This window comes from Mytilus trossulus, chromosome 2, assembly GCF_036588685.1.
Source record: "Mytilus trossulus isolate FHL-02 chromosome 2, PNRI_Mtr1.1.1.hap1, whole genome shotgun sequence".
In the NCBI taxonomy this organism is placed as follows: Eukaryota; Metazoa; Mollusca; class Bivalvia; order Mytilida; family Mytilidae; genus Mytilus; species Mytilus trossulus.
Window position 1 is genome coordinate 29,574,450 of NC_086374.1, and position 26,807 is coordinate 29,601,256.

The 26,807-nt window shown below is 30.5% G+C and overlaps 1 protein-coding gene across 1 annotated transcript; it reads right to left on the reverse strand.

Annotated features, from left to right (window-relative positions):
* Positions 1 to 1,037: 1,037 nt before the first annotated feature.
* On the reverse strand, positions 1,038 to 26,317 carry LOC134706946 (uncharacterized). Its single transcript, XM_063566328.1, has 4 exons — positions 26,122 to 26,317; positions 20,611 to 20,753; positions 12,292 to 12,400; positions 1,038 to 4,275 (listed from the first exon to the last, which is right to left on the reverse strand). Exons 1-4 carry the CDS (start codon positions 26,153 to 26,155, stop codon positions 3,944 to 3,946), a joined length of 618 nt encoding a protein of 205 aa, XP_063422398.1. The 5' UTR covers positions 26,156 to 26,317; the 3' UTR covers positions 1,038 to 3,943.
* Between the last annotated feature and the right edge of the window lie 490 nt (positions 26,318 to 26,807).

A 26,807-nucleotide genomic window follows, 5' to 3' on the forward strand; every position in this document is an offset into this window, starting at 1 on the left:
AAATTATAATCCTGTACCTTTGATAACTATATACCTATATTTAACCAATTGTGACTAAAATGTTCAATTAAAAATACGGATAGAATGTAGATTGCAATGTCTTTTTTTCATAGATGACAAATCATATTCTGTAAAAAGCAACTCATATCAAACATTTTTTTTTTAAAACATTATGACTTCTTGATTGAAGACATATCGGTAAAGATTTAAAGACACATTTTTCATCAAACAATCCCATGGGAATAAACTGTAATGTTCTTCTTGTTGATTTATGGCCACTGTGACTAAGTCAGTGGCCTAACAATAAAAAAAATGGATGCATTATACAAATAACCTAAGGATCATTTACCTTATAATTTTGTTTGGTGTTACTGCCAAGATTGTTTTCTGCTATGCGCTTTGTCTATATGCCTTTTTGTGTTTCTTTGTTACATATATGAAATGGCTCTGTACTTATACATTCCGTCATTGTGTTATTGTACTATGGTTAATTTGTGTATTTTGTTCTTTAATTTTAACTATAAGCTTGGTCTGTATGCCATTCTGTGCTTGTTTGTTACATGTTTGTATGTTTTGTTTTTCTTTTAAGGATTATATCACAATTTTGACTGCTGTATTATTGACATTTTCACCTATAATGTCTGTTTGTTTTGTTAGCGCATTGTTGTCAATATAATGAAATTTGATGTGACTATCATACAAGTGAGAGGTTTAGCTAGCTATAAAACCAGGTTCAATCCATCATTTTCTACATGAGAAAATACCTGAACCAAGTCAGGAATATGACAGTTGTTATCCATTCATTTAATGTGTTTGAGCTTTTGATTTTGCCAATGATTTTGGACTTTCCATTTGGAATTTTCCTCAGAGTTCAGTATTTTTATGATTTTACTTTTCACCCTCAGTTAGGTCGAAATTGGTTTCGTAATTTTAGAGGAGAAGATGGTCCAAAGACAAACAACAGACGGCAACAGATCACAGGTGATAGCGAATACGTATATGGTCCTATGGGCAATGCGAGACAAAACAAAACCAAATTATTTAATGGAATTTTGTCATGATAAATTTATTAATATCTGGCAATACGACAGCTTATTTCTTAATATCATATAAATAAAGTGGAAGGAATATAAATATCACAGTTAAAATAACAACAACTATCAACACCTAGTGATCTCTGACCTACATATATCTTGTATATACAATACATTTCATTAACTCCTGTTTCACAATTCAATTATTACAGCTAGGCCATGTAAAAAAACACATTCCGAGTTGCATTATAAAACAATAGTAATTGATGACCCTTAATCAACTAATAAGATATATAAATTTAGTAGAATTACAGAAATGATTTATTAATTCAATGCCAATTATACAAGATGATTTCTCAATGGTGAGAAGTCAACAACACCATTTGTCTTTTTTTCCTTCTAGAATTACAAAGCTACCTGCAAATAATACTGAGAAAACCATGGATATGTATCATCTATGAAGATCTTTGATAATGTAAATTGTATAAATGAGGATTAACCTGTAATAAAACAATTTCATACAAAAGAAAAAAGGCAAATCTTTTTCATTACAGTTTTCATTCTGATGAAATTTTCAAATTAATGAAAACAAAGTTCAATTGGAAAATTTACAATACTTTTTTACTTATACATAGTTCACAAAATATAATTAATATCTTAGACATTTTCCTAACCAAACAGTATATGTGACAGTACACATGAGACTTCATTCATCATATTGTTTCACACATATTGTACAAAAACATTTATATTAATACACTTAATGCTGTACTAAAATTAGTCTTATTAAGTTTTCTTTTTGGTAGTGTCAGTATTGAAAGAGGGCGGCAGGACCTATTGCAGGACATCAGGATTGGGTGTTTTTAATCTTGGGATTTCGGGATTGACCCTTCCGGGTTCCAGGATTTCTTTTTCGAATTTCAGGATGTCAGGGTTTAAATTTGATAAATTCAGGCCCTCAGGATTTCATGTTTTTAAGCCTGGGATTTCGAGATCAGGACCCCTCCAACCCTCCCCCCTCTTAAAACAAATTCACTAGACAGATATAAATAAAATCAAGGAAATTTTCAGTGCAGATTTCTTTCACAGGAAATTCTGTAAATGTTAAAAGGGAACAACATCTACAAGTATTGGTATCTGCTAATACATGTACTGTCCCTGCATTAGGACATTCTAGCAAATGGAAATAAACCTCATGTATACCCACTAAACAATTTTTCATGGTACTAAAGTTTACAGGAAAAATGACACAACATTAATTAGGGTAAAATAGCATAAAACAATGTGTCATGGTATTAAAATTTACAAGAAATTGCAACTGTCTCAAAAGATTAAATGCAATTTCATATATTGCTTCTACCTATGTTTTTTCTATTGTTCGCATATTTATACATTAACATCATACTGATACTTTTCTGTAAATTAAAAATTTCTCAAGATAATTCTCTTTTAATTTAGTTCATTTTTAAGAAATTTCTTTGATCATGTCATGTTTTTACCATTAACATTTTATTTCACTTTGTAAAAGCAAAATTCATTCTTATTTAGACTGGAAAAATATATACATTATAAAGGCATGTTTTGTATAAAATGAGCATTTGTCATTAAAAATTATAAAAAAACTTTTTTTAATGTACAATTCTAAGTTTCTTACACATTATCCTCCCAGTAAATAAATAGGTTTTTTGGAGCAAAATCATGTAAAAATTCAATGATCCCTGATGCGGTTAAATATACAAATATGCATAATAAAGATCATGTTTTCTCAATAATAAGTATAATCATTAACCTCAATACACTAAACATCCAAACTAAGGGTACAGTTGATTGAACAAAACATGTGCAAACTTTTGTGTATATATTTACATTAGCTAAATAATCTCTATACTTATCAGGACACAACAATTGATTTTAGCCCTCTTTCTTTCATCCAAAATAAGTATTAACAAGTCCAGTCAGTCAGTCTTAAGCTTCACCTTTTATTTTAAAATAGATGAAAACTATGTCAAAACTTTCATTGATATAAGCAGATTTTGTGGCAGAAATGCAAATTGTTTGAAAAGATGTTCAGCTTATTATTATGACTTATTTTTAAAAGCACAGAATATCTTTTATTGATCTAAAATTTTAAAACAACAATGATGTTTGCAATCTAATTTGAATTTTACAACTTTCAATTATGACGGTAAGTGCATAAATACAAAACACAATTAAGAATAAGATGAAACAAGAGTTTGTAAGTACAACGTATTTCAGACATCTCAAAAACTATATTCATAGAAATAGTTTAAATGTTTAAATAGTATACTTATGTTTAAAAATAACATTTTAAACAACACACAATGGAAATTTGAAGATTCTTGTAAGATAATTATTTATAAACATAAAACAGATTGATTTTTTACTGTTTTGGATGACAACTTTTGAAGAAGGCGGGTAGAGGATTTCTAATAAATATAAGGAAAGAAACGCAACAATTTTTGTAATTGATAGTTCAACTTTAGTTCAACTATAAAAATTCTCAATATTTTATGTACAAGAGGTAAAGTGTGCTTAAGACAGCATTTCATGATCATAGCAGTTACACAAATACAATTATAAATGTTCCAAGATTATCATTTTACATTGTAAAAATACATAAATCTAAAAAAAGACAAGTACAAATTGCTGTTCCATTACCTATTAATTTCGTTATGAAAGGTTAGTTGAGGTAAATAAAAAATTACCCAGTAGAAAGATGTCTGTAACATGAATGTTTAAGTTAAACAATTCAATGTAAACAATTTTTGTAAATAAAATAAAACTTAAATTAACCATCATCTGATACAAAAATTAATAGAACAATTTCAGTCTTCTATAAATTTTAACTTCTTTAATGCCATGGTTTACAATAAATAATATATCTTTGGCTATCGTTTTACTTCATCTGATTTACCACTGTTTCGACTCGATGCACGTTCATCAATTGTTGACAGTTTCTTCTCCAGTTTTTTAACCTCTTTTACAATAACTTCCCCAGTATTATTATTTGAAATTGGTTGTTGAATTTTGTCATCATTTGTGCTCTTTTCTGTGATTGGTTGTACGGAGTTCTTCATATGTTTCTTTTTTTTCTTATGTTTTGATTGGTTGTCAGCATCACCATTTTGTAATGGTAGTTCATATTGCACTTGTCTGGTACTCTGTTGATCAGTATTGTTCTTCTGGTTCTTATCACCATCTTCTGTCTTAAAATGAACCTCTGGAAATACAAATAATAAAATAGAATTTTCCTGTTTGAATGGTTTAATACTAGTCATTTTAATAGCCTTTTAAAGCTTGCTGTTGGGTGTGAACCTAGGCTCAGTATTGAAGGCCATACTTTGAACGAAAATGGTTTACTTTTACAAATTGTCACTTGGATGGAGAGTTGTCACATTGGCACTCATAATACATCTTATATCCATTGGCTCAACAATCAAGTATGACTTATTTTAAATGATAAATTATCCATGAATAAACTTTTACTTTATAATTTCTTTTTTTTACCAGTTAATTAAGCAAACATATTTGGTATTTACATAGATATTTTCGTGCGTATCATGGTTAGCTATTCGGTACATTTACAAAACATAGATGATTTATTGTTCTGCATTGTTAAATATACCCATAGCCAAAAAATAAAACTTTTTTTCTGATAACTTTAATCAGGCGCTTGTAAGCACTGAGGGGTAAAGATTTCTTTCATTTTATAATTTTGTGAATTGTTAAGTTACAGAAATTATAAAATTAAGTTGGAGTTATCTTCCATTATTCCTTGATGTGTTGTTGAACCTATTTTTATAACAGATTCATACACAATTACTTCAAAATCTAACCATTTCTATAAGTATTTTCTTAAGCTTGCAGGATTGTTAACAAATATGCAGCAAATCTTTGGTAATGATAAAGCACCAAAATGTAAATCATAGCTTAGGTCAAGTCTTCATTAGATGTTGTCTTCAAAACTTCGAGCAAACAATTTAAATATTTCAAGGATGATAAATTTCACATTGACGTACAAGTAAAAAATTATCCTTTCTTCTGTCATAAGGCACATGTAAACAAACTCTTAAGCAATGTTTACTTGGTGTTTCAGAAAATATTTAAGTTGGCAAAATTAAATTTAAGGCTGATAAATAAGTGTGGCATATAATATAGATCTTGTTTAAATCCCTGCAATAAAATACATGTTTACTCTACAATATATTACCTCATACATTTTGTTTACAAATAATAAAACATTAAATCTCTTGTTGTATATGTAAAATAAATAAACTCTACAGTACAATCCCCCCACTTAACTGTATACTTGTAAAAAAAATAACATTAAATTGTTTTTTGTCTTCATAAAGTTAACATCATACTTTAATGTTTATTTATCAACTCAAGATCTGCAGAAATCTAGAAAAATAAATTGCAATGTCTGCAATTTAAGTGTTCCAAGTTCATAAGAACTGAAAGCATGAACCACCAATATAGCCTTGCAATTGTTTGTAGTGTCAGGAATGGACTGGAAAATTACAATCAATTAAAACATTATATTTCATTATCAATTATAATTGGTTTTTAATTCTTTTTAGTAACACATATACATTTCTTTATGCATTATATAGTATCTATATTGTTGTAGAATTAGCCAGACCATGGAAGTATTATATTTCAGTTTACTTCCATGCAGAGAAAAACAGTTCCACAAACACATTAACCCGAATAATTCAGTCGTTATATTACGCTGATCTACAATGGCTACATTAGGGTGTGGGAGAAAATCGGACACGGAAAGGGCTTGAATATTGAGTTACAAACACATAGTACAGTTTGCCAAAAAAGTGTGTATTTGTACAAAACAGATATTTGGCATTTTTTAAATTATCAAAGAGGTGTCAATTGATAACAGATTTCTGTAATAATTAACATTTAAGATTTCTAAATTAAAGAACCTAAGGGAAGCACGCTCACATACCCCACGTCCCCACATTGTCATTGGAGAAATTAAATAAGTATAAGAAAAAAAATTGCATAAGAAAAAATATTGAATAACAATTTCCTGTAAATATACACATCTACATAGTATGTCCTTATTATCTACAAAATTTCATAAAATTCTGTTGTGTAGTTTCAGAGGAGTTGCGATGACAAACTGTTGCAGAAGTACATTGAAGCAAATAAGTTCAAAGGGGCATAACTCCTAGAAAAAAATTGAATCCTAATTTCCTGTCGATATGCACAACTACATAATATGTCCTTTTCATATAAAAAGGTTTTGTGAAATTTGTTGTGTGGTTTGAGAGGAGTTGCGATGACAAGAAACAGGACTGACAGACGGACTGACGGACGGTACGACTGACTGACGGATGGACGGACGGGTCAAAAACATTATACCCTCCGCAACTTCGTTGCATAGGGTATAATTAACAGTATTTCAATCATGAATTCACTAAAGTTTCAACACATTTTGACATGTTGTTTTGGATTTATTTTTTGAGATTGCCCAATAAGATTAAATATTGTCTCTTAGTGACCATGTTTATAGACAATTGACACAAATGATAACTTCTATGAAAGACAGTCAGTACATCATTTCTGTCAGATTTGGTTCAAATTGGTCTTATAATTTCATAAATGATGAATATGTAAAATGTCTAATAGAGGACAAACAAACTAGGTCTATGTAAATATTAAACAAAGGACGCAGATGGATTCATCACAAAACTGTCTTTTGATGATGGTGATGGGTTTGTACATCTTACTTTACTGAACATTCTTGCTGCTTACAATTGTCTCTATCTTTAATGAACTTGGCCCAGTAGTTTCAGTAGAAATTGTTAAAAATTGACTGTAAAGGCCAATAACTCCTTAGGGGGTCAATTGACCATTTCGGTCATATTGACTTATTTGTAAATCTTACTTTGCTGAACATTATTGCTGTTTACAGTTTATCTCTATCTATAATAAAATTCAAGATAATAACCAAAAACAGCAAAATTTCCTTAAAATTACCAATTCAGGGGCAGTAACCAAACAACGGGTTGTCCGATTCATCTGAAAATTTCAGGGCAGATAGATCTAGACCTGATAAACAATTTTACCCCCATGTCAGATTTGCTCTAAATGCTTTGTTTTTTTAGTTATAAGCCAAAAACTGCATTTTACCCCGATGTTCTATTTTTAGCCATGGCAGCTATCTTGGTTAGATGGCCGGGTCACCGAACACATTTTTTAAACTAGATACCCAAAAGATGATTGTGGCCAAGTTTGGATTAATTTTGCCTTGTAGTTTCAGAGGAGAAGATTTTTGTAAAAGATAACTTAGATTTACGGAAAATGGTTAAAAATTGACTATAAAAGGCAATAACTCCTATAGGGGTTAACTGACCATTTTGGTCATGTTGACTTATTTGTAAATCTGACTTTGCTGAACATTATTGCTGTTTACAATTTATCTCTATCTATAGTAATATTCAAGATAATAACCAAAAACAGCAAAATTTCCTTAAAATTACCAATTCAGGGACAGCAACCCAACAACGGGTTGTCCGATTCATCAGAAAATTTCAGGGCAGATAGATCTTGACCTGATAAACAATTTTACCCCTTGACAGATTTGCTCTAAATGCTTTGTTTTTTGAGTTTTAAGCCAAAAACTGCATTTTACCCCCTATGTTCTATTTTTAGCCATGGCGGCCATCTTGGTTGGTTGGCCCGGTCACCGGACACATTTTTTAAAATAGATACCCCAATGATGATAATGGCCAGGTTTTGTTTAATTTGGCAGAGTAGTTTCAGAGAAGAAGATTTTTGTAAAAGTTAACGACGACGGTGGATGACAACGACGCCAGACGCCAAGTGATTGGAAAAGCTAAAAAGGTCAGAACTACTGCTAACAAGCCATTATGGGCCAATTAAGAATTGTAAGAACATTATTAAAATGCAGGATTTTTCACATGTCTTCAGAAAAGGAATTCAATCAAAGAATTAGGAAAACTAATCAAAGTTAACAAATTTCAATCACTACTACTTCTAGTATGTGAAACTTTATAAATTTGTCACAAATACCCATGAGAGTTACAACATACAATTTCTTTAATCAAAGTATACTATATATAAATACATTTTCATTTATGTTTAAAAGTTACACAGCTGGCTTTAAATCAAAATTGTTAAATTACCCATTTAAATGCAAACTATGGTATGATTTTGTTCATGTTTATTACAATTCCACCCCTTTAATCTAAAGATTACAGTTAAACTAACATAACATAGGAGTGACTGAAAAAGCAGGAATCTAATAAGTAAAACTAATTAGAATGTCCTTTTCATCCACTTACTGATGACCTCACTAAACTAACCTTGGTCACTTGTTAAAGTTTGAAAAGATTTTGTTGATTGGTCACATTAAGCATTTTAAAGTTCTTCATTTCAAATAGCTGGGAAATTTATGTTTGTTGATTCTATTCATTCAGTTGTTGAGTCAAATTTGCTCATTTTATATATATCTTTAAAATCAATTGCCCAACAACAACTTTTAGAAATCAATCTATTTATAAAATATTTGTTTCACCTCCAGTATACCGCAATTTGCTTGATGAAAAGTTAACTATCTATATGTTAATTTAGAAAGCTGAAATACCTTCAAAACATAAAGACCAAAAGGATTTAGTAAGTAATAAGGAATCTATAAAGCTCTGTCATTTTTCATAAGGAATCATAGTATATTTATAACTCAAATGTAATTTGTCTTCACTGCACTTTTTATGAGAGAACCAGTGGCAGATCCAGAACTTTTCATAATGGGGGGGCCTGATCCAGTCATGCTTCAGTGATTCCCTATAATCCCCCCTTTTCGATCAGCCTATGAGTACAATTGCATCATGTCTTTAGACAACAACAACCTGATACTTAAAACAATTGCCAAACATTTTTGTTGCGGTCGTATAAAATTCCACCTTTATATGACAATAAAACATTTTCAAAAATTATATGAATTTTTTAACAATTTGATTTTGCATTGGACATATAACTGTGCAACTTCTCTGTGTGTCATGTTATCATGTACCTCATTTCTTTGTTAAAAAAAAGGCTTAATATTTGTATTTTAAATAATACAGTTATGACAAAAAATGTCCATTAATAACAGATTTTTGTTAAAATCTGTATCTCTATATAACAGTATGCCTTTAAAATGACTAATTAGAGATTAGTCATTTTAAAGGCATACTGTCATATTTTTTACTGGTGATTACTTAAAAACAAGTGCCCTTTCTACGCCCTTAAAATTTTGGGTTGTCAAACTAAGAGATTTTCTGGTGAAGATTAATCAAGACCCACTAATTTTATAAAGTTTTATATATCGATCATATATATGAAGGGTAGCTCCTGTTCACATATAATATTAACCTATTTTGAACAATGAATAGCTAATAAAAAGCAACACACACATGTTGAATTTCAAGAGACAAACATCTGAAAAAGTTTTATCTAAAATTTTGGCAACTTTAATTTCAAAATGGAAAATATGTGGTCATAAACTTATAAGGCAAAGTTATGGTTAACATAACATCGCCTTTAACAGAATATTAAATCTAAACTGTTTCTTTCCAAGTGACTATTTCTTTTACTTGGATAGCGATCACATGCTATCGAAAGAAATTCCATAATTTCAGTGATTCATATGCATGACCGAATAAAAACCTTTAAGTTGTTATTCCTCCTACAAAAGACTTAAATTAATGTGGTTGCAATACATCTTATCAAAAGATAAATACTTAATTTATATATTTTTAATTACAGGCAAACATGTAATATTTAACGTTTATATCATGAAAACATGTCAATTTCGATTTTTTTTAATGAAATGGGATTTCCAACTTAAAACGAATATAAACTAAAATTTTAAACCAACAAAAGGTATATGAATTTTAATATATTTCATATTTGCATTTCTTTAATGTAATGCAGATTAAGTTAAGTAGAGTTTAATGCTTAGTGACAAACATTTCAAGTGTTGATGTGCATAACAGTTCTCTGTACGTGTTCATGCAACCATGTCATGATGTCATGCAACTACAAGTAACATAAAATAAAAGATAACTTCTAATTATTTGTATCATTATGAACAACAAAAAACTACGACTGAGCTTATTAAGAAACATTTGACAAGAGCAGACCATATTTGATATACTGTAAATTCAGAAATTATTGTGATGTTTTTATTATTGCGAAAATGCGACAAGGTTATCATTGCAATATTGAAAACTCATATTTTTAAATTGTTTAAGTGAATCACCCAGGAGTAAATTACTGAATATCTCAAAAATTAAGATTGCATTTTAGTCTAAAATGACAAAATCACAATAATAAATGCATGCAAGAATTTCTAAATTTAAAATAAAATATGTAATTCATAATCATATAAATACAATATAAAGAACAGAAGTTGTCAAATAATAAAATGTAGGTCACAGTGACCTAAGTATTGGGGCCTTATTTATCAACCAGGTATTTCAGAGGGTAATACCAATGAAGAACATGTATTGAATTTCAGATTCAGAAATGAAGACTCAAATGTAAAGCTTCACCAAATTTAAGCCATTAATAGGTGGAAAATGATCAGTTTTTTTCATTAGGACATATCTAATTAAATAAAAATGGGCTATAAAATGGAAAGGCAAGACTAACTGTTTTGAGTTGAGAACTTTTTTGGTGCTGCCATTTTCTTTGAGATGTAGAGATTGTTTTTACTGAATAAAAATTTGTATTGGAAGATTCATTTTAAGATCTATTACAAATAAATAAATCCTTAGACACTATTTAAACACTTACATGTATAATATCTTAACCTACATCTATAAATCAAAACAAGTGTAAAAGAAATTGAATAAAAGACAGACTTGGAGCTGGATTAACACTTTATATATATTGACTTATTCCTATATACCAACAAAAGTACAAAATAACTAGAACATATGTGTATACTATTGACGTTCTTCCAAACACCTTTCTCTTATAATTAAGACTATACCAATTATACCTGTTAAATCTAAATTAAAATATTTATGTTTGTATTTTCTATTAAAGAAGGAATAATCCTAAGAAATGTGGGTCATGTACTTTTACAGTTATTATTTTTAATAAACTTCAAACTAAACTCCTTATGTGGTTTACATTCCTACACTAGAAAAAAAAACCTTGAAAGTTAGCCAGTCACTTGGATTATTGTTTTCTACTTCAAAATTTGCCTTGTCAACTGATAAAACACATGTGTTGTGCATATAGTTATTACTAAATTAATACTATTGAATTATATCTGTCAAGTTAAATTGTGTTATACCATTTGTCATGGACTCAAAGTTGTTAGTCTTCGACAAATAATATTGTCTATATAACATTGTGGTGTCTTTCGGTTTTAGATTCATCATGTTTATAGTTGGGTGTTGGTCCATTTTTGTTATTTTACATAGTTGTTTAGATTTTGAGAATGATTTTAGTCCTATTTGTATCAATGCCAAAATAGGAGATAAAAGTATAGATTGACAAAAGTCTGTATCCTGTGACAGGAAAACCATCAAAATTTTTCTAACCTTTTCCTTTCCCCAAGATATTCCAAACTCCATGCTTGATGTAACTTGGGACTCATTGGTATCATGATACAAGACTTATTTTCATAAGTCTGGGACTTACGGACTTATATCTTAGTGAAATTTCTTCTTGTAGATTTTTTTTGTAAAAACAATATTAATTATAAAACATTGAATATATACAGCCGAAGCTGTGAAGAATGTGTTATTATGTGTTTCATATTTAGATATGGTAAACAATGCAACAGAATCGTTCTCATGATCTAGTATTAGATATAGGAAGATGTGGTGTGAGTGCCAATGAGACAAAATAAACACTTGTTTTGTTTATTTGCTTTCTGATTAGCTGAAAAAATCATCAAATTACCAGGACAAAGTTTGAAAATGAGGATCAGACCATCATCATCATCAAAACAACAATAAATACACATACATTGTACGAATGTAGGAAAAAAAGTCACAGGAAAAAAAGTCACGGAAAAAAAGTAACAGAAAAAAGGTGTAATTTTTTTCTTGCGACTTTTTTTCCTGTGACTTTTTTTCCTAGGGATTTTATGACTTTTTTTCCGTTTAACCATTGTACAATGTAAGCTCCTTCTCCTACATCAATGTATATTAGAGCTATAAATAAGCATGGGTATAATAAAATACTATCATACTTCTAGCTTGAGTAGGAGATCCTGCTCTAGATGACACCCTGGATGTCCCTCTTGATCTGGTTCCTAGTGACAATCTTTCCTTCTCATCTAATGTCCTCAGCGATATTTCCTAGAAATAAAAAAATATTTGACTTCTAAATTAACAAATTTAAAATGACTGCTACATGTATATATGTAAAATATTAATTTTTGGACTAAGTCTAAGAATTTATTTTTATAAAAATATAGTCTAAGATATGATTGATAAATTGTTCTTTGCTTAATCATCAGCTGCAAATATTTCATATTCAGAGAGAGAGAGCGTGACAAATCCAAAAGATAGGATCTGTACAGAATGCTGACAGGAAAAATAGGGTAAATATCATATGTTTGATAGGAGCAGCGGCTTGCAACAGATTGCATGCAAATGCTTTAAAGACATGTTGTAAAGGTTCTGAAACTCGATGATAACAAGTCACTAACTCTAAATAAGATATCATAAACATGGTGACAGATTAAACATTACTTGCAACCAGATATAATGTTTCATTTATTGTTATCCAAGTTTTTTTCAATAGCAGCCATTTTCAATTTTTATTGAATTTTTTTTCTTCAATTTTCAGTTTTGTACAGTGACCTATAGTTGTTATCATCCTTGTCCTTTGGGATTTTGGTGATATTTGTCTTACTGGCAATCATACCCCATCTCCTTGTTTTTTATAGCAATTTTTTTATATAAACATCCTGTACATGTATGCCCATCGAAACAGATGTGTTTTGACCATATAACTATACCTATCAACACCTGAGATTCATAATCTATTACTTTTCTCCTGTGTATGTCAATCTCTGTCCTTAAAAGCTAAATAATCAAAATGAAGTAATGTAAATTCAAAAAATATTGTGAACAAGAGGCTGTCACAACGACAGCAAACAGGATTTATTAGCATTTATTTGTGTCCTGGCAATATCACAAGAATCATTACTGATGATTGGTGAAAGTGAAAATCGTCAATATCAAATTTGACCTCCATTTTGTCATCAGTATCAACATATTAAAATTTAAAAAGCTTATATTGAATGGTTCCTGAGTAAATGCAACAACGTGAATGTTCAACACGACTGGAAACACCATTTTTCAATCTTTTAAGAACCATAACTCCTGAACGGTAAAAGTCAAAATCATCATTATTTATCTTGACCTCTTTTTTGTCATCAGTAACAACATATTAAAATTTGAAAAGTTTTAGTTGAATGGTTCATTAGAAAATGCACGGACACAACTGGAAACACCATTTGTCAATCTTTCAAGAACCATAACTCCTGAATGGTAAAAGTCAAAATCGTAATTATTGAACTTGACCTCTATTTTGTCATCAGTAACAACATGTCAAAATTTGGGAAGCTTTGGAACAACAGTTCATGCGTAAATGCACGGACACAACTGGAAACCCCATTTTTCAATCTTTCAAGAACCATAACTCCTGAACGGTAAAAGTCAAAATCGCCATTATTAAACTTGACCTTCATTTAGTTGTCAGTAACAACATATTAAAATTTTAAAAGTTTGGTTGAATGGTTCATGAGAGAATGCACGGACACGACTGGAAACACCATTTTTTAATCTTTCAAGAACCATAACTCCTGAACGGTAAAAATCGTCATTATTGAACTTGACCTCCATTTTGTCATCTGTAACAACATATCAAAATTTGGGAAGCTTTGGTAGAACAGTTCATGCTTAAATGCACAGACACGACTGGAAACTCATTTTTTCAATCTTTCAAGAACCATAACTCCTGAACCGTAAACCTTCATTTAATTGTCAGTAACAACATATATAAAATTTCAAAAGCTTTGGTTGAACGGTTCATGAGTTAATGCACAGACAACATTTGATTGCCACCCGCCCGACCGACCCACCAACCGGCTGCCGTACATCCCCAAATCAATAACCGACATTTTTGTAACGAAAAATCCGGTTAAAAATGCAACAGAATTGTAAGTGCAATGATTAAAACTCACATTTTGAAATATTTTATGTGAATTATACAGGATTTTTCTCAAATTCGTAAAAATTTAAATCGCTTTTAAAATGACACAAGAGTGCACACACTGAAATGTCTCGCCTTCTTTACTAACAATTGATATTATGTTGATAGTCCTAAATATAAAGCTTTATTACAACTGTCACATAAACTTAACATCAACCAAGAAAACTAAACTTTGACCTTTGAACCATGAAAATGAGGTCAAGGTCAGATGAACCATGCCAGGCAGACATGTACAGCTAACAATTCTTCCAAACAACAAATATAGTTGACCTATTGCTTATAGTTTAAGAAAAAGACAAAACACAAAAACTTAACACAGAGCAATGAACCGTGAAAATGAGGTCAAGGTCAAATAAAACCTGCATGACTGACATATAGATCATAAAATATTTCCATACACCAAATATAGTTGACATATTGCATTTAGTATTAGAAAAAAAAAGACCAAAACTAAAAAACTTCACTTTGACCATTGAACCTTAAAATAAGGTCAAGGTCAGATGACACCTGCCAGCTAGACATGTACACCTTACAATCATTCCATACACCAAATATAGTAGACCTATTGCATACAGTATAGTAAAAACAGACCAAAACACAAAAACTTAACTATAACCACTGAACCATGAAAATGAGGTCAAGGTCAGATGACACCTGCCAGTTGGACATGTACACCTTACAATGCTTCCATACACCGAATATACTAGACCTGCTGCTTATAGTATCTGAGATATGTACTTGACCACCAAAACTTAACCTTGTTCACTGATCCATGAAATGAGGTCAAGGTCAAGTGAAAACTGTCTGATGGGTATGAGGACCTTGCAAGGTACGCACATATCAAATATAGTTATCCTATTACTGATAATATGAGAGAATTTAACATTACAAAAAATCTTAACTTTTTTTTCAAGTAGTCACTTAACCATGACAATGAGGTCAAGGACATTGGACATGTGACTGATGGAAACTTCGTAACATGAGGCATCCACATACAAAGTATGAAGCATCCAGGCATTCCACCTTCTAAAATATAAAGCTTTTAAGAAGTGAGCTAACACCGCCGCCACCGTAGCAGCCGCCGCCGATTCACTATCCCTATGTCGAGCTTTCTGCGACAAAAGTCGCAGGCTCGACAAAAACTACAATAATAATAAATGCAAGCAATAATTCTGAATTTACAGTATTGCAACACCCTGTACTAATTCTTTGTTCTAGCTATATAGCTAGATATTTTTTTATACCAGCAATAATGAAACTTCTGAATCTACATGTACATTACTGCTTTTAAATGATGCAAACCAAATCACAGGTGGAAGGATAGAATTTGTTGATGCTGCATAATTTGTAATCTTAACTCCCTGAATAGGCTGAATAATATCTTTGCTTGAGGTTAATTAAATTTTAACAAAAGTGTTATTTAATTCAATAATATATACAAAGCTAACAGTATTACTGCTATAATGTTTGGGTATCAAGTCCACCATTGACGTAGTCTTTCAGTACTAATTTTATCCCATAATAATCACTTAACTGTTTGTCAAACACATACAATACTTGAAGTTTTAAAATTATCATTAAATTTGATCCCATAATTCACTGCTTTAATGACTTTCATCAATACATTCATTAAAATATAAAATTTAGAAATAAATCAGAGCACTGTATTCAATAAATGGAAAAACCTATTAAAATGTACTAAATTCAGTTTACATACCTTGTTTACAAGGTTTGAGTTGGAATATATCAAGATCTAAACCATGAAATAAAAATTATGCACTGTATACGTCAAAAACAAAGAAATATTTTGGAATTTTAGTTTTTAAAGGATAGGATTATTTTATATTCTATATATGAATGTCGTCTTACAGGACTAAACATTGAAAATTAATAGCAATATTTCACAAAATTATTCATAGATTTAGTTGAACAAAAAATGTTTAATTATCCTTCTGGAAAAAGTTGATCAGCACTGACTTTCAAAATATGCACAACTATCAACAACAAAAAATATTTGAAAATGACAAAACAGTTTAACCCTAAAATAATCCTATCAAATCAAGTTCATTAAAGAAAACAGGGTTGAAAAATACATGAATTAAAAACAGATTTTCCCCTTGGCCTTTTCCTATTAATGATTTTAAACAGTTACACAGAGTCTAGCCCAGTGTTACACCATGCTAGGTTAATACTTTAATCCTGTTTTACTTAATTTTTATAAATTTTATATCCTTATGTTATTTAACTTATCATAATCGAAAATCTTTAAAACTTTCGAATAATTCTATCTAAAAAGATAAACAAAATTTTATTGGTAAATTCAATTTTTAAATGCTGTTACATTTCTCAAATAAAATCCTTGAAGCACATCAAGATGACTTCTGCAAAATGTTTGCATGAGATGCAACAAGTCAATATTTATTTTGTACTATTTTAATTTCTGCTTGATTAAATACAGAAGAGTTGGTTTCACAAGTAGACTCATTCGTTACCAGGGAGGAGAGGTGGATTTCAAAAATGAATTACTTGGCCTGGTAAGAACTGAAAATAAAAACTTAACACAAAACAGGTTGAAAATGAATATTCTGCAGCACAAAGTGCTGGATACTTTAAATGGGTACAAAAGGGGAAAGTAATGATCAAACTGGAGAAAAACTCCAGCCATCCCTCCACCAACCCCTCAGAATATCAAATGGTTGTCCCATAATGTCTGCATTTCTTCATACAAGTATAGTACACACGTACTTATGCATGCCACTATATACATGTTACATGTATCAATCTATATTCCACTTCTTCAACTGACAAGAAGAATACAAAATATTGACATTTGTGCCAAATTATATTTAATTGTTGATTTGAGCATACAAAAAAAAAATCAATATGTTGTTGTTCAAAAGTTAAAGACCCACCCTATCTATCACCTGATATATTTCTGAAACATGCAATAAAATTAAAGGTATTTGCATTGAAAATAGATTTGTAAATCACAAATAAACCAAATAGTTCATTATGGTTAAAATTTACATTTTCAACAGGTTAATGGATTGTGATTTTCCCAACACTAACGCAGATTTAATTGCAATTCTGTTTAGAAAGGGTAGAACAAAAACTAAAAAAAAAAATTGAAGTTGCATTAAATTTTGTTTTTCCTACCTAGAATTGTACATGTGACGCAATAAACCCATTTTAACTATTTATGATCTCCTCTGCTGTGCTCATACAAACATAAATATTTCTTAATAATACAAAAATAAAAACAAGAATGTGTCCACAGTACATGAATGCCCCATTCGCACTATCATTTTCTATGTTTAGTGGACCGTGAAATTTGAATAAATTGGCATTAAAATTAGAATGATCTTATCAGGAACATGTATACTAAGTTTCAAGTTGATTGGACTTCTACTTTATCAAAAACTACCTTGACCAAAAACTTTAACCAGAAATTTGCACTATCATTTTCTATGTTCAGTGAACCGTAAAATTGGGGTAAAAACTCTAATTTGGCATTCAAATTAGAAAGATCATATCATAGGGCACATGTATACTAAGTTTCAAGTTGATTGGACTTCAACTTCATCAAAAACTACCTTGACCAAAAACTTTAACCAGAAATTTGCACTATCATTTTCTATGTTCAGTGAACCGTAAAATTGGGGTAAAAACTCTAATTTGGCATTCAAATTAGAAAGATCATATCATAGGGCACATGTATACTAAGTTTCAAGTTGATTGGACTTCAACTTCATCAAAAACTACCTTGACCAAAAACTTTAACCTAAAGCGTGACAGACAGACAAACGAACAGACGGACGGACGGACACACAGACCAGAAAACATAATGCCTCTCTACTATCGTAGTTGGGGCATAAAAAACAATGTGGGATGAGAAATTGACATTATTAATATTGTATTGATTAGTTTGCTAATATTTATATGCAAAGTTAAGAAATTGGTTTCTTATACATATTGTTTTTTGCACCTAAAAGCCACATAACATTTATAACAGGCTATTATTTGAACACGGAATTATTTTTAATTATGGAATTTGCATTATTTCTTGTGCTTGAAATTTTTTAATAAATTCCATGCTTATTTGGTATTATAATGTCTTAAGTTGTTCACAACACTTTCCATAAAATGTATTTTGTATAAGTTCAAATAATAGCCTGTTTTATGTTTGTTGCATCAAAATTTCACACATCAGATGATTTGGAGCTGCATTATATATAATTTCCCTTGATCTTTACTGTAACTTACATTATATCACAGAAATACAACTTCTTTCAATATTTTATGGACTGCCATCAATAAACAATGAATTATACATGTACTGGAAGAACATGATACACTATGAATTGTTTGAAACAGTTGAACAAACAGTAAAAATCTATCAACCATGTTTTCTTTTATAATCATTAGAATTTTATTTATGTAAACATATCATTAATTCTGATGACATTGATTAACAGACAAATGTATCTTGTTCAATAAAAATAAAACATTGTGAATAGATTTTCTAATAGATAAATTGAAACTACTTTTGGAACCATAAACCAGTGTGTTTATGTGTATTTATTGAATATTTATTGAACTATTCCTGGTCTCAAAATATAAAAATGCATCTGCAGATGGCTTAGAAACAAGTTTTGGCAAGCATGTTTATCCTGTGTCACACAGAGTACAAAAACAACTTGTTCAAATTGCTTTCACATTTCATCATCGCTAAGTTTTATATTAAGTTAGGAAAGCTTTTATTTTATTTCAGGTCCCGCGCGCAACTTTGTCTCGCGCTAGATTGTGGCGTCACGTGACGAGGCTTTATAATAGCAAAAACTTAGTATATTTCTTTCTTTTTAGGTGGAGACTTTAGATAGACAACATGTATATAACGAGGGAATACACACGATGTATATTTCTTTTGTCATTGTAGGAAATTGACGTTTCGATCACAGTTCATGAGCAATGCATGTTTTGGATTTAATTTATCCTGTGTAACTTTAAGGAACACGATCATTGATTATTTTCTTACAATGCACATTTCTCAATAGCAGCTTGTAACACAAATTTTAATATAATACCGTATAGCGGGTTATTTTCGCGGGGTGGAAATTTTTCGCTTATTTTCGCGCATAGAACAAAATCGCCAAAATAAATTCCGCCAATTTAAAAGTGTGCATGCAAAGGTAATGTAAAAAATGTTGAATCCGCCAAAAAAATAACCGCCAAAATATTTCGTATACCTTATTCAATGAAAATCGCGAAATTTTACACCCGCGAAAATAACCCGCTATACGGTATAGGAGCAGACATTTTAAATTAGGATTTAATTGAGATTAATGGACCTAGAGAGAGATTTTTACGGCATTGCAATTGCTTTTCTCTATGGAAATTCTTGGGAGGTAGCTGCACCACGTTGTTTTGTGAAGTTTTAATACATGTATGCCCTGCTGACTGCAAATCTATGTAAATACAATATTAAAGAGAAAACAACGGAGTTGTCGTTCTTCTCCGTTGAAAGGATAGATAGCACGCAGCTTCATCCATTGTAAGTGGAGGGTAAAAACAAATCAGGGGGGGGGGGGGGGGGGGGGGGGGGGCATTTAAAAATAAAATAAAAATGGAACATACAAATGGTTAAAAATGCTGTTTAACAATATGAATCAATTGTTAAAAAAAAGCAATTGTAAAACGGTCTCCCCCCCCCAAAGAAACATGATTGATTGCTTAATGTGTGTTAGTTTGTTTGTGTCGTTCTTTCTTTCTTTCTTTCTTTCTGCAAGGGTTCATATTATTGTGTTACCCATGCCAAGAAATCCTAGCTAAAAATTCCGGAAGACCTCCTACGGCACCCATTAGTAGATACAGATTTAATTTCATTCAACAAATTAATTTATTAACTTTATGTACGTCTCGCTAAGAACATGACCATATACCAAATGGTCAATATTAATCATCCATGTAATTTGCTCTATGGGATATTTGCAGAATTTCAACGGAGGCAATTTCTTGGCATGTTTTTTTTTACATATTATTGCTTACCATGTGAACCATCTAACCAGATTTAGCCAATTTTCAACAACTCATAGCTTGAAAAATAGCACAGTGACCCATACTTTTTATTATATTTTTGAAGAAACATAGTAAAATCTTCATTTTGGCAAACTATAAGAAAATTCTGTCTCAAAAAGTTTATACTTATGATCTTCCTTAAACACGTTAAAAGTTGAGACCCTTCGATAATAGATCTTCAAGTTTCTTTTTCACTTATGATAATACAAACCTCTGCTGCAGTTATGCGGTCTTGTTGTCGTAATTTCATGGCTTTATCTCGCTCTAATTTGGACTCATTTTTCTTTGTAATGTCCCCTGTTATAAGATTGGGGTTCTTGTATCTCTTTGTTAAAGGTTTCTTGACTTCTTCGTCTAAAAGTATACAAAATTAATAAGGGTGAACCAACCAAGATCAGACTTTAATAAACAAAATTTTCTTACATATCAATAAAATGTGACATACATTGCAATACATTGACAGTCTCTTAAGGTCAAGGTCAGCCTGTTTATGTGAAACTTAGAGACTCATCATAAAACTACAGAGGAAAATGAGGTCAAGAACAACTCACTAAATCAAGTTATAAGACATAAAACACTGTAGAAGATATATGCTATTGGTGACCTCTAGTATAGATATATATATATTATTAAGCACAGGTCTCAAATGTGTTTTGTTAAAATATACATTTTCACTCATTTGGTCTTTTGGAAAATGTTGTTTGTGCTGTATTTAGACCCCTCTATAACGAAATTAGTTTTACATGCACACATATAAAAATTCGGTTCTAATCCAACGCAATCATAGGTTGGAATGTTGTTTTCAATTTAGACTAGTTTATATATATATGATATATATATACATGTGGTACATTGTATTTTTTTCATCTGCAAACAATTTTCTTAAACTGTTGAACCATAATGCTTTCAATGAACATAAAATTGAATTCTAATTTTTATATTGTATTTATAAATCCAATAAACTGACCAACTAACTACTAACTAACTACCGTTATGGAATAACCTTTTCACAAATGATATCAGATATGTTCCTTATGTCGTTAATACAATCCCTTCCCTGTCACGAATGTGACCTACCGAATTATTTACCGGATTTGTTATCACATAAGCAACACGACGGGTGCCACATGTGGAGCAGGATCTGCTTACCCTTCCTGAGCACCTGAGATCACCCCTAGTTTTTTGGTGGGGTTCGTGTTGTTTATTCTTTAGTTTTCTATGTTGTGTCATGTGTGTTGTTGTTTGTTTGTCTTTTTCATTTTTAGCCATGGCGTCAGTTTGTTTTAGATTTATGAGTTTGACTGTCCCAGTTTGGTATCTTTCGTCCCTTTTTTACTAGCCTACTATATATATATATAGCTAACATTGTGAAATGGAATATGAAATACATGTAACTAAATTTTCATAACTGAAAACTTCTGCTGATTATGACATACTGCAAAAGTGCACTTGTTATATATATATATATATATATCAGTACTAATACTGTATACTTTATAATTTTTAATAAATAAAAAATGGACCCACTTGACTTTTAATGTTTATTTTAAACAATAAGTTTACAAAGTTTCCCTTTCACCATGTTAAGATCTAAAGAAGATTTTCTCAACTTAAATGCTTTATAAGATGATCAATGTTTAACTTATTTAATTGAGACATTCATAAACAAACATTGTTTCTGTGTTACAATGTTTGATTTTAGATTATAAGTGGACAAATTAAACTTTAAATATCCTAAGGTCAGCCTTACACCCACAAACCCTGACAACAAACTCACTACAAAATATTGATATTAGGTCATTGATATACATGTAAACAGTGGTAGAACCAGAAATTTTCGTAAGTTAGGGGACACTGTCAGAGGGGTCCTATCTGGTCATGCTTCAGTGATTACCTTAATGATCAACCAAATGTTTGCCTCAAAAAGGAAGTAGCAATAAGGCCTAAATTAATATATTATTTGTTTCCCCAATCCTGACCCTGCCAAGCCAGGTGTGGGTAGGAAGGTAGAGAAATAATTTTATTTTCCAAAAAGCTTGAACAATATTGTACAATCCGGCAAGCCAGGAAATTGGAAATGAATAAAATAATATTTGACTTAGTTTTAACAATAAAATTTTATGAGTAGCACTGTTTTTGCAGGGTCGGTCAGGATTGGGGAAACAAACAACATTTTATTTTAGGCCTAAGATCTATTCAAGCTTTTCCATCAGTGTTCTCCCCAGGGTATTTTAGCATCATGGTAATGTGATCGCAGGCACTTGTCTCCGAATTTTTTCCCCAATATACCTTAATATTACACGTCTTATATTAAGGTAATGGGAACAAATTTTCTGAGACAAGTGCATGTGAATGTGATGCTGTCTTAGCCCACACTTAAAAATATTTTGGTTTGCCCAAACCCTACCCAAAGGTTGAGACAGTGGGTAGGTAGGTAGGCATTTTCTTCTTTTTTTTCAAAAAAAGAAATTTAAGTATCCGATTTTTATTAGTCTTCATGCCTATTTGATAAAAAAAAAAACTTCTTCAAATCAGGACAATAAAAGAATTTGAGTAGGCAGCTTTTTTCTTGGTAGGTAGTGTTTGGGCAAACAAACTTATTATTTATTATGGCCTAAATTGATTTTCTTATAGATTGTGTTATGAATATGATGCTAAAATTTTTAGAAAAAATATGGTATTTCAAATTTCCCAGGATACTATTTGAAATGTCTTGGGAGAACACTGCCCATGCAAAATGATAAATGATGCAGCATTTAAATAACTAGGACCTTACATTTATCTGCTAATATATATGTAACTCTAAACCGACAATTGGAGTGCAGATTCTACAGGTGCTTGCTACATGTACATGTATGTCAAATAACTTAAAAACTATCAAAATTAAAAGGACCAAAACTTGAAAGTCATTGTATGTATACAGATAACAGGAAAATCAAAATGAGCTGGATAAGAAAAGTAATAACTATATATCATGGATCAGCTGCCCTGGTCTGACTTTAATGAACAGTAGAAATAGTAGATTTATTGATTAGATAGTCGAAACAGTAGATTTATTGATTAAAGAAAGTCTTGTATAAGAACTTGATCATTGATCTTGTCATTTTATAGCTTGGATTAACTTTGATCTTTGAAGTTATCATATTAACAATGCGTTATACTTCTATTTACAATTGAGTAAAAACATCTCAAATGGAGATTCATCTTAGTTCAAACAAGTACTAGTACAAGTTTTCATAAACTTTTTCTTAATATTCTAGTTCAAATTAATGCTATTTAAATCATATATAATAATTGCTTATTTTCTTTTGGATCATAAGGTGAAGGTGTGAATTCCAACTGAATTTCATGTGGAATGTGACAATGTGTTAATAACTAGAGTGTTATAAGATGTATGAGTAATAAAATAATTATTACTCTGTATACAGTGAACATGGTGAAAATTTTGTTTCTAGATTTATATATGTGTACAAGTACATTCTACATGTTCTATGACTATATATGCATTAAAATTTGATCATGGGCAATAAAAATGGCCAGTGTATATTACATGAATAGTACATTTTGTACTGAGTTTCTGTGGTGTAAATGTACATGTATTTTCAGGTTTATTTAGACAAAGTTATAATATATATATCAAAGTCATAAAACACAACATTACATTCACAAAATTTTCACTTTGATAATTGAGAAAAACATTCGTTTGAGCACCCTTTTGAATTCATACAGTTAACATTGTTAATGTGCATATATGGTTAAAGACAAGTTTTATAATCTTTTTCAGTTTAAAAAACTTTTTTTTTTTTAGCAGTAATTTGGGTGTTTAATAAGTTTTGCATTATAAAAATTACTTAAGTAAACATTCTATCTAAGTTATATGCCATACATTGTACATGAATAAAGGTTTTAATCACCATAAGCAGATAAACTATTTTCTAGACACCTGCAATGTTATAATTAGTCTACACAATTGTAGGAACTTTAACTTTTTGTCAAAGAGTAATAAGTTGATTATTACCAGTATAGGGAAAAAAATACAGTTGGCGTGACTCCTGATACTGTAATTATTTATTCAATAGTTTAACATCTTTTAAAGAGAGTGATTTTGTAAATTACTAATGATATAAATAGGATCAATTTCTGTTTAATGAGTTAATGTTGTTATGGTTATTTATTATTTATAACATTACCGTCAATAAAACAGCAATAATTATACCAGTCATGTCAGCTATAGAAAAGTGTTACAAAACAAACAATTTCTTTTAATTAATAGTTTTAGGATTAAAGCTGTTTTTTTTGTATGAAAAATATTATTTGCAAAAAACTCGGACACAATAGTCAATCAAGGATTCAAGGGATAATAAATTTGAATATGAGATAATCACATTTGTTTTAATTAGTCTTTCAAATGAGATAATTTCTCTATTTACAAAATAAAAATTAAAAATAATATTTTAAAAATTTTGCTTCAAATGTATTCTCTTTAATTATCATAAAAATCTTTTTGCTAAGGTACAAATGTATCATAAACTTCTATGAAGGTTTAACAAATAATTGATGTCTAACTAGTAACAAACTTTAATAGCAGACAATCTTTTTTATAATACATGTAATAAAATGAAATCATTTTGACGTACAATGTACAGTTATCATTTTGTTGCATAGACCAAAGTACACAAACAGACGACTTGGAACTATCTCCGACATTTACAATCTTTCATGAGAAAACCTATCCTCACATTACAAATGTAGCTGTGATCTCATAATCTTAAAATTTTTATAGAGCATTACATACATGTACAATCATAAAAATTGGGGCTTGTCATTTACAGGACCGAAATAAGCATGTTAAGAATGTATTAAAAAATTAACAAAATCACCAGGTCTGATATATTTTTTACAGGACATGTCTTTTCAGTCCTGTACATGTACGTGCTACATTTAATCTCGAGGACTGGACATAGTTTACAATTTCCCCAAGGCTTTTAAGAGGAGGAGGGGGTTTAGTGGGGGTTGGAGGGTTCTTGATCCCGAAATCCAGGGCTTAAAAACATGAAATTCTGAAGTCCAAAATTTAAAGAAATTAAAATCCAGACATCCTGAAATTCGAAAAAAAAATTCCTGGATCCTGAAAGAATCAAGCCTGAGCTTAAAAATCACCAATCTGATGTACCAAAAAAGTCCTGCCCCCCCTTTTCAGTTGTTAGTCCATAAAAATATGATGTCTACAAAAAGATTTGTAATGACTAATGGGGGTACAACGTTACAGTAAAACAAATCTTTCCAAATGACATTATCATTCATTTTTGGTGCATTACATAAAAAGTACATTTTCGACGATATAAAAATTGACTGATTTTGACAAATCTCATTAATTCTTTTCCAAAGGTAACTGCAACGTCTAGTGGACTTATAACATTCTTTTAAAGAATCCAGTACTAAGAAAGGAAGAAGAATAAAGCTGTTAATTATTTGAGACCTCTGGCTCTGGCTTAGTCCAAATAATTATGACGTCTTGAAAGCTAGCTCTGGCTCTGACATATCACGATAAATATTTTTGACGAATGTTGGTAAAATCTGACCAATTTGATGCTAACGGTAGCAAAAAATGACCGTTTAAGACGACCGACAGTAAAGGGTATTCCTACCCTCTTGAAAGGCTAGCCTAAAAAAAAATTGTTGCTGTGAAATTATGGAACCCCAAGTAAACAAGAAATATTACCTTCAAAGAGTATTCGTGCTGAGACACATCCCATTTCTTGCCATTATTTAATTTTTGTAATAATCCATTGGCAAAATGTTATGTTTTAAAAAACAGTAAGTGAAACTTTATCACTCTTCGTCTTATTTTGTTTTGTTTGTCGATTTCATGCTTCAGTTGTTATATTGCGGATATTGAACTGGTTCTTTGAACTTATGCATTTTTAGTTGCTAACAATCAAAATAAAGAACCAGAATAAACGGAAGTTAAAAACTGTAGAAATGTTCCGAATATCCATATGGACAATCTCAAAAGGTAAATATGCATTTTTGATTTCACTAATATTCTTTTTTTTTGCAAAATGATGTCAATCAAAATGATCGCCGTGACTGAATTGATCATACCTGCCAACTGTCACTATTTGCGGGGGATTTGCCCCATTGAAATTTTTAAAGAGCAATTATGTCCACAATTTAATCAAAACAATTAATTTTACAATGAATTGAGGCTTATTAAAGTATGAAGAGGCAAAAAAAAAAAAACCCAACATTACACTGTACTTGAAGGCCCCCTTGAAGATTTTTTTGGGAGTATGGCGACCATCTTGCACTCAAAACCCCCATGGGCATTTTGAAAACTTGGCAGGTATGATTGATACTTTTATGTTTTCTTTGAAAATATTTATCAAAAATACCAGGATTATAATT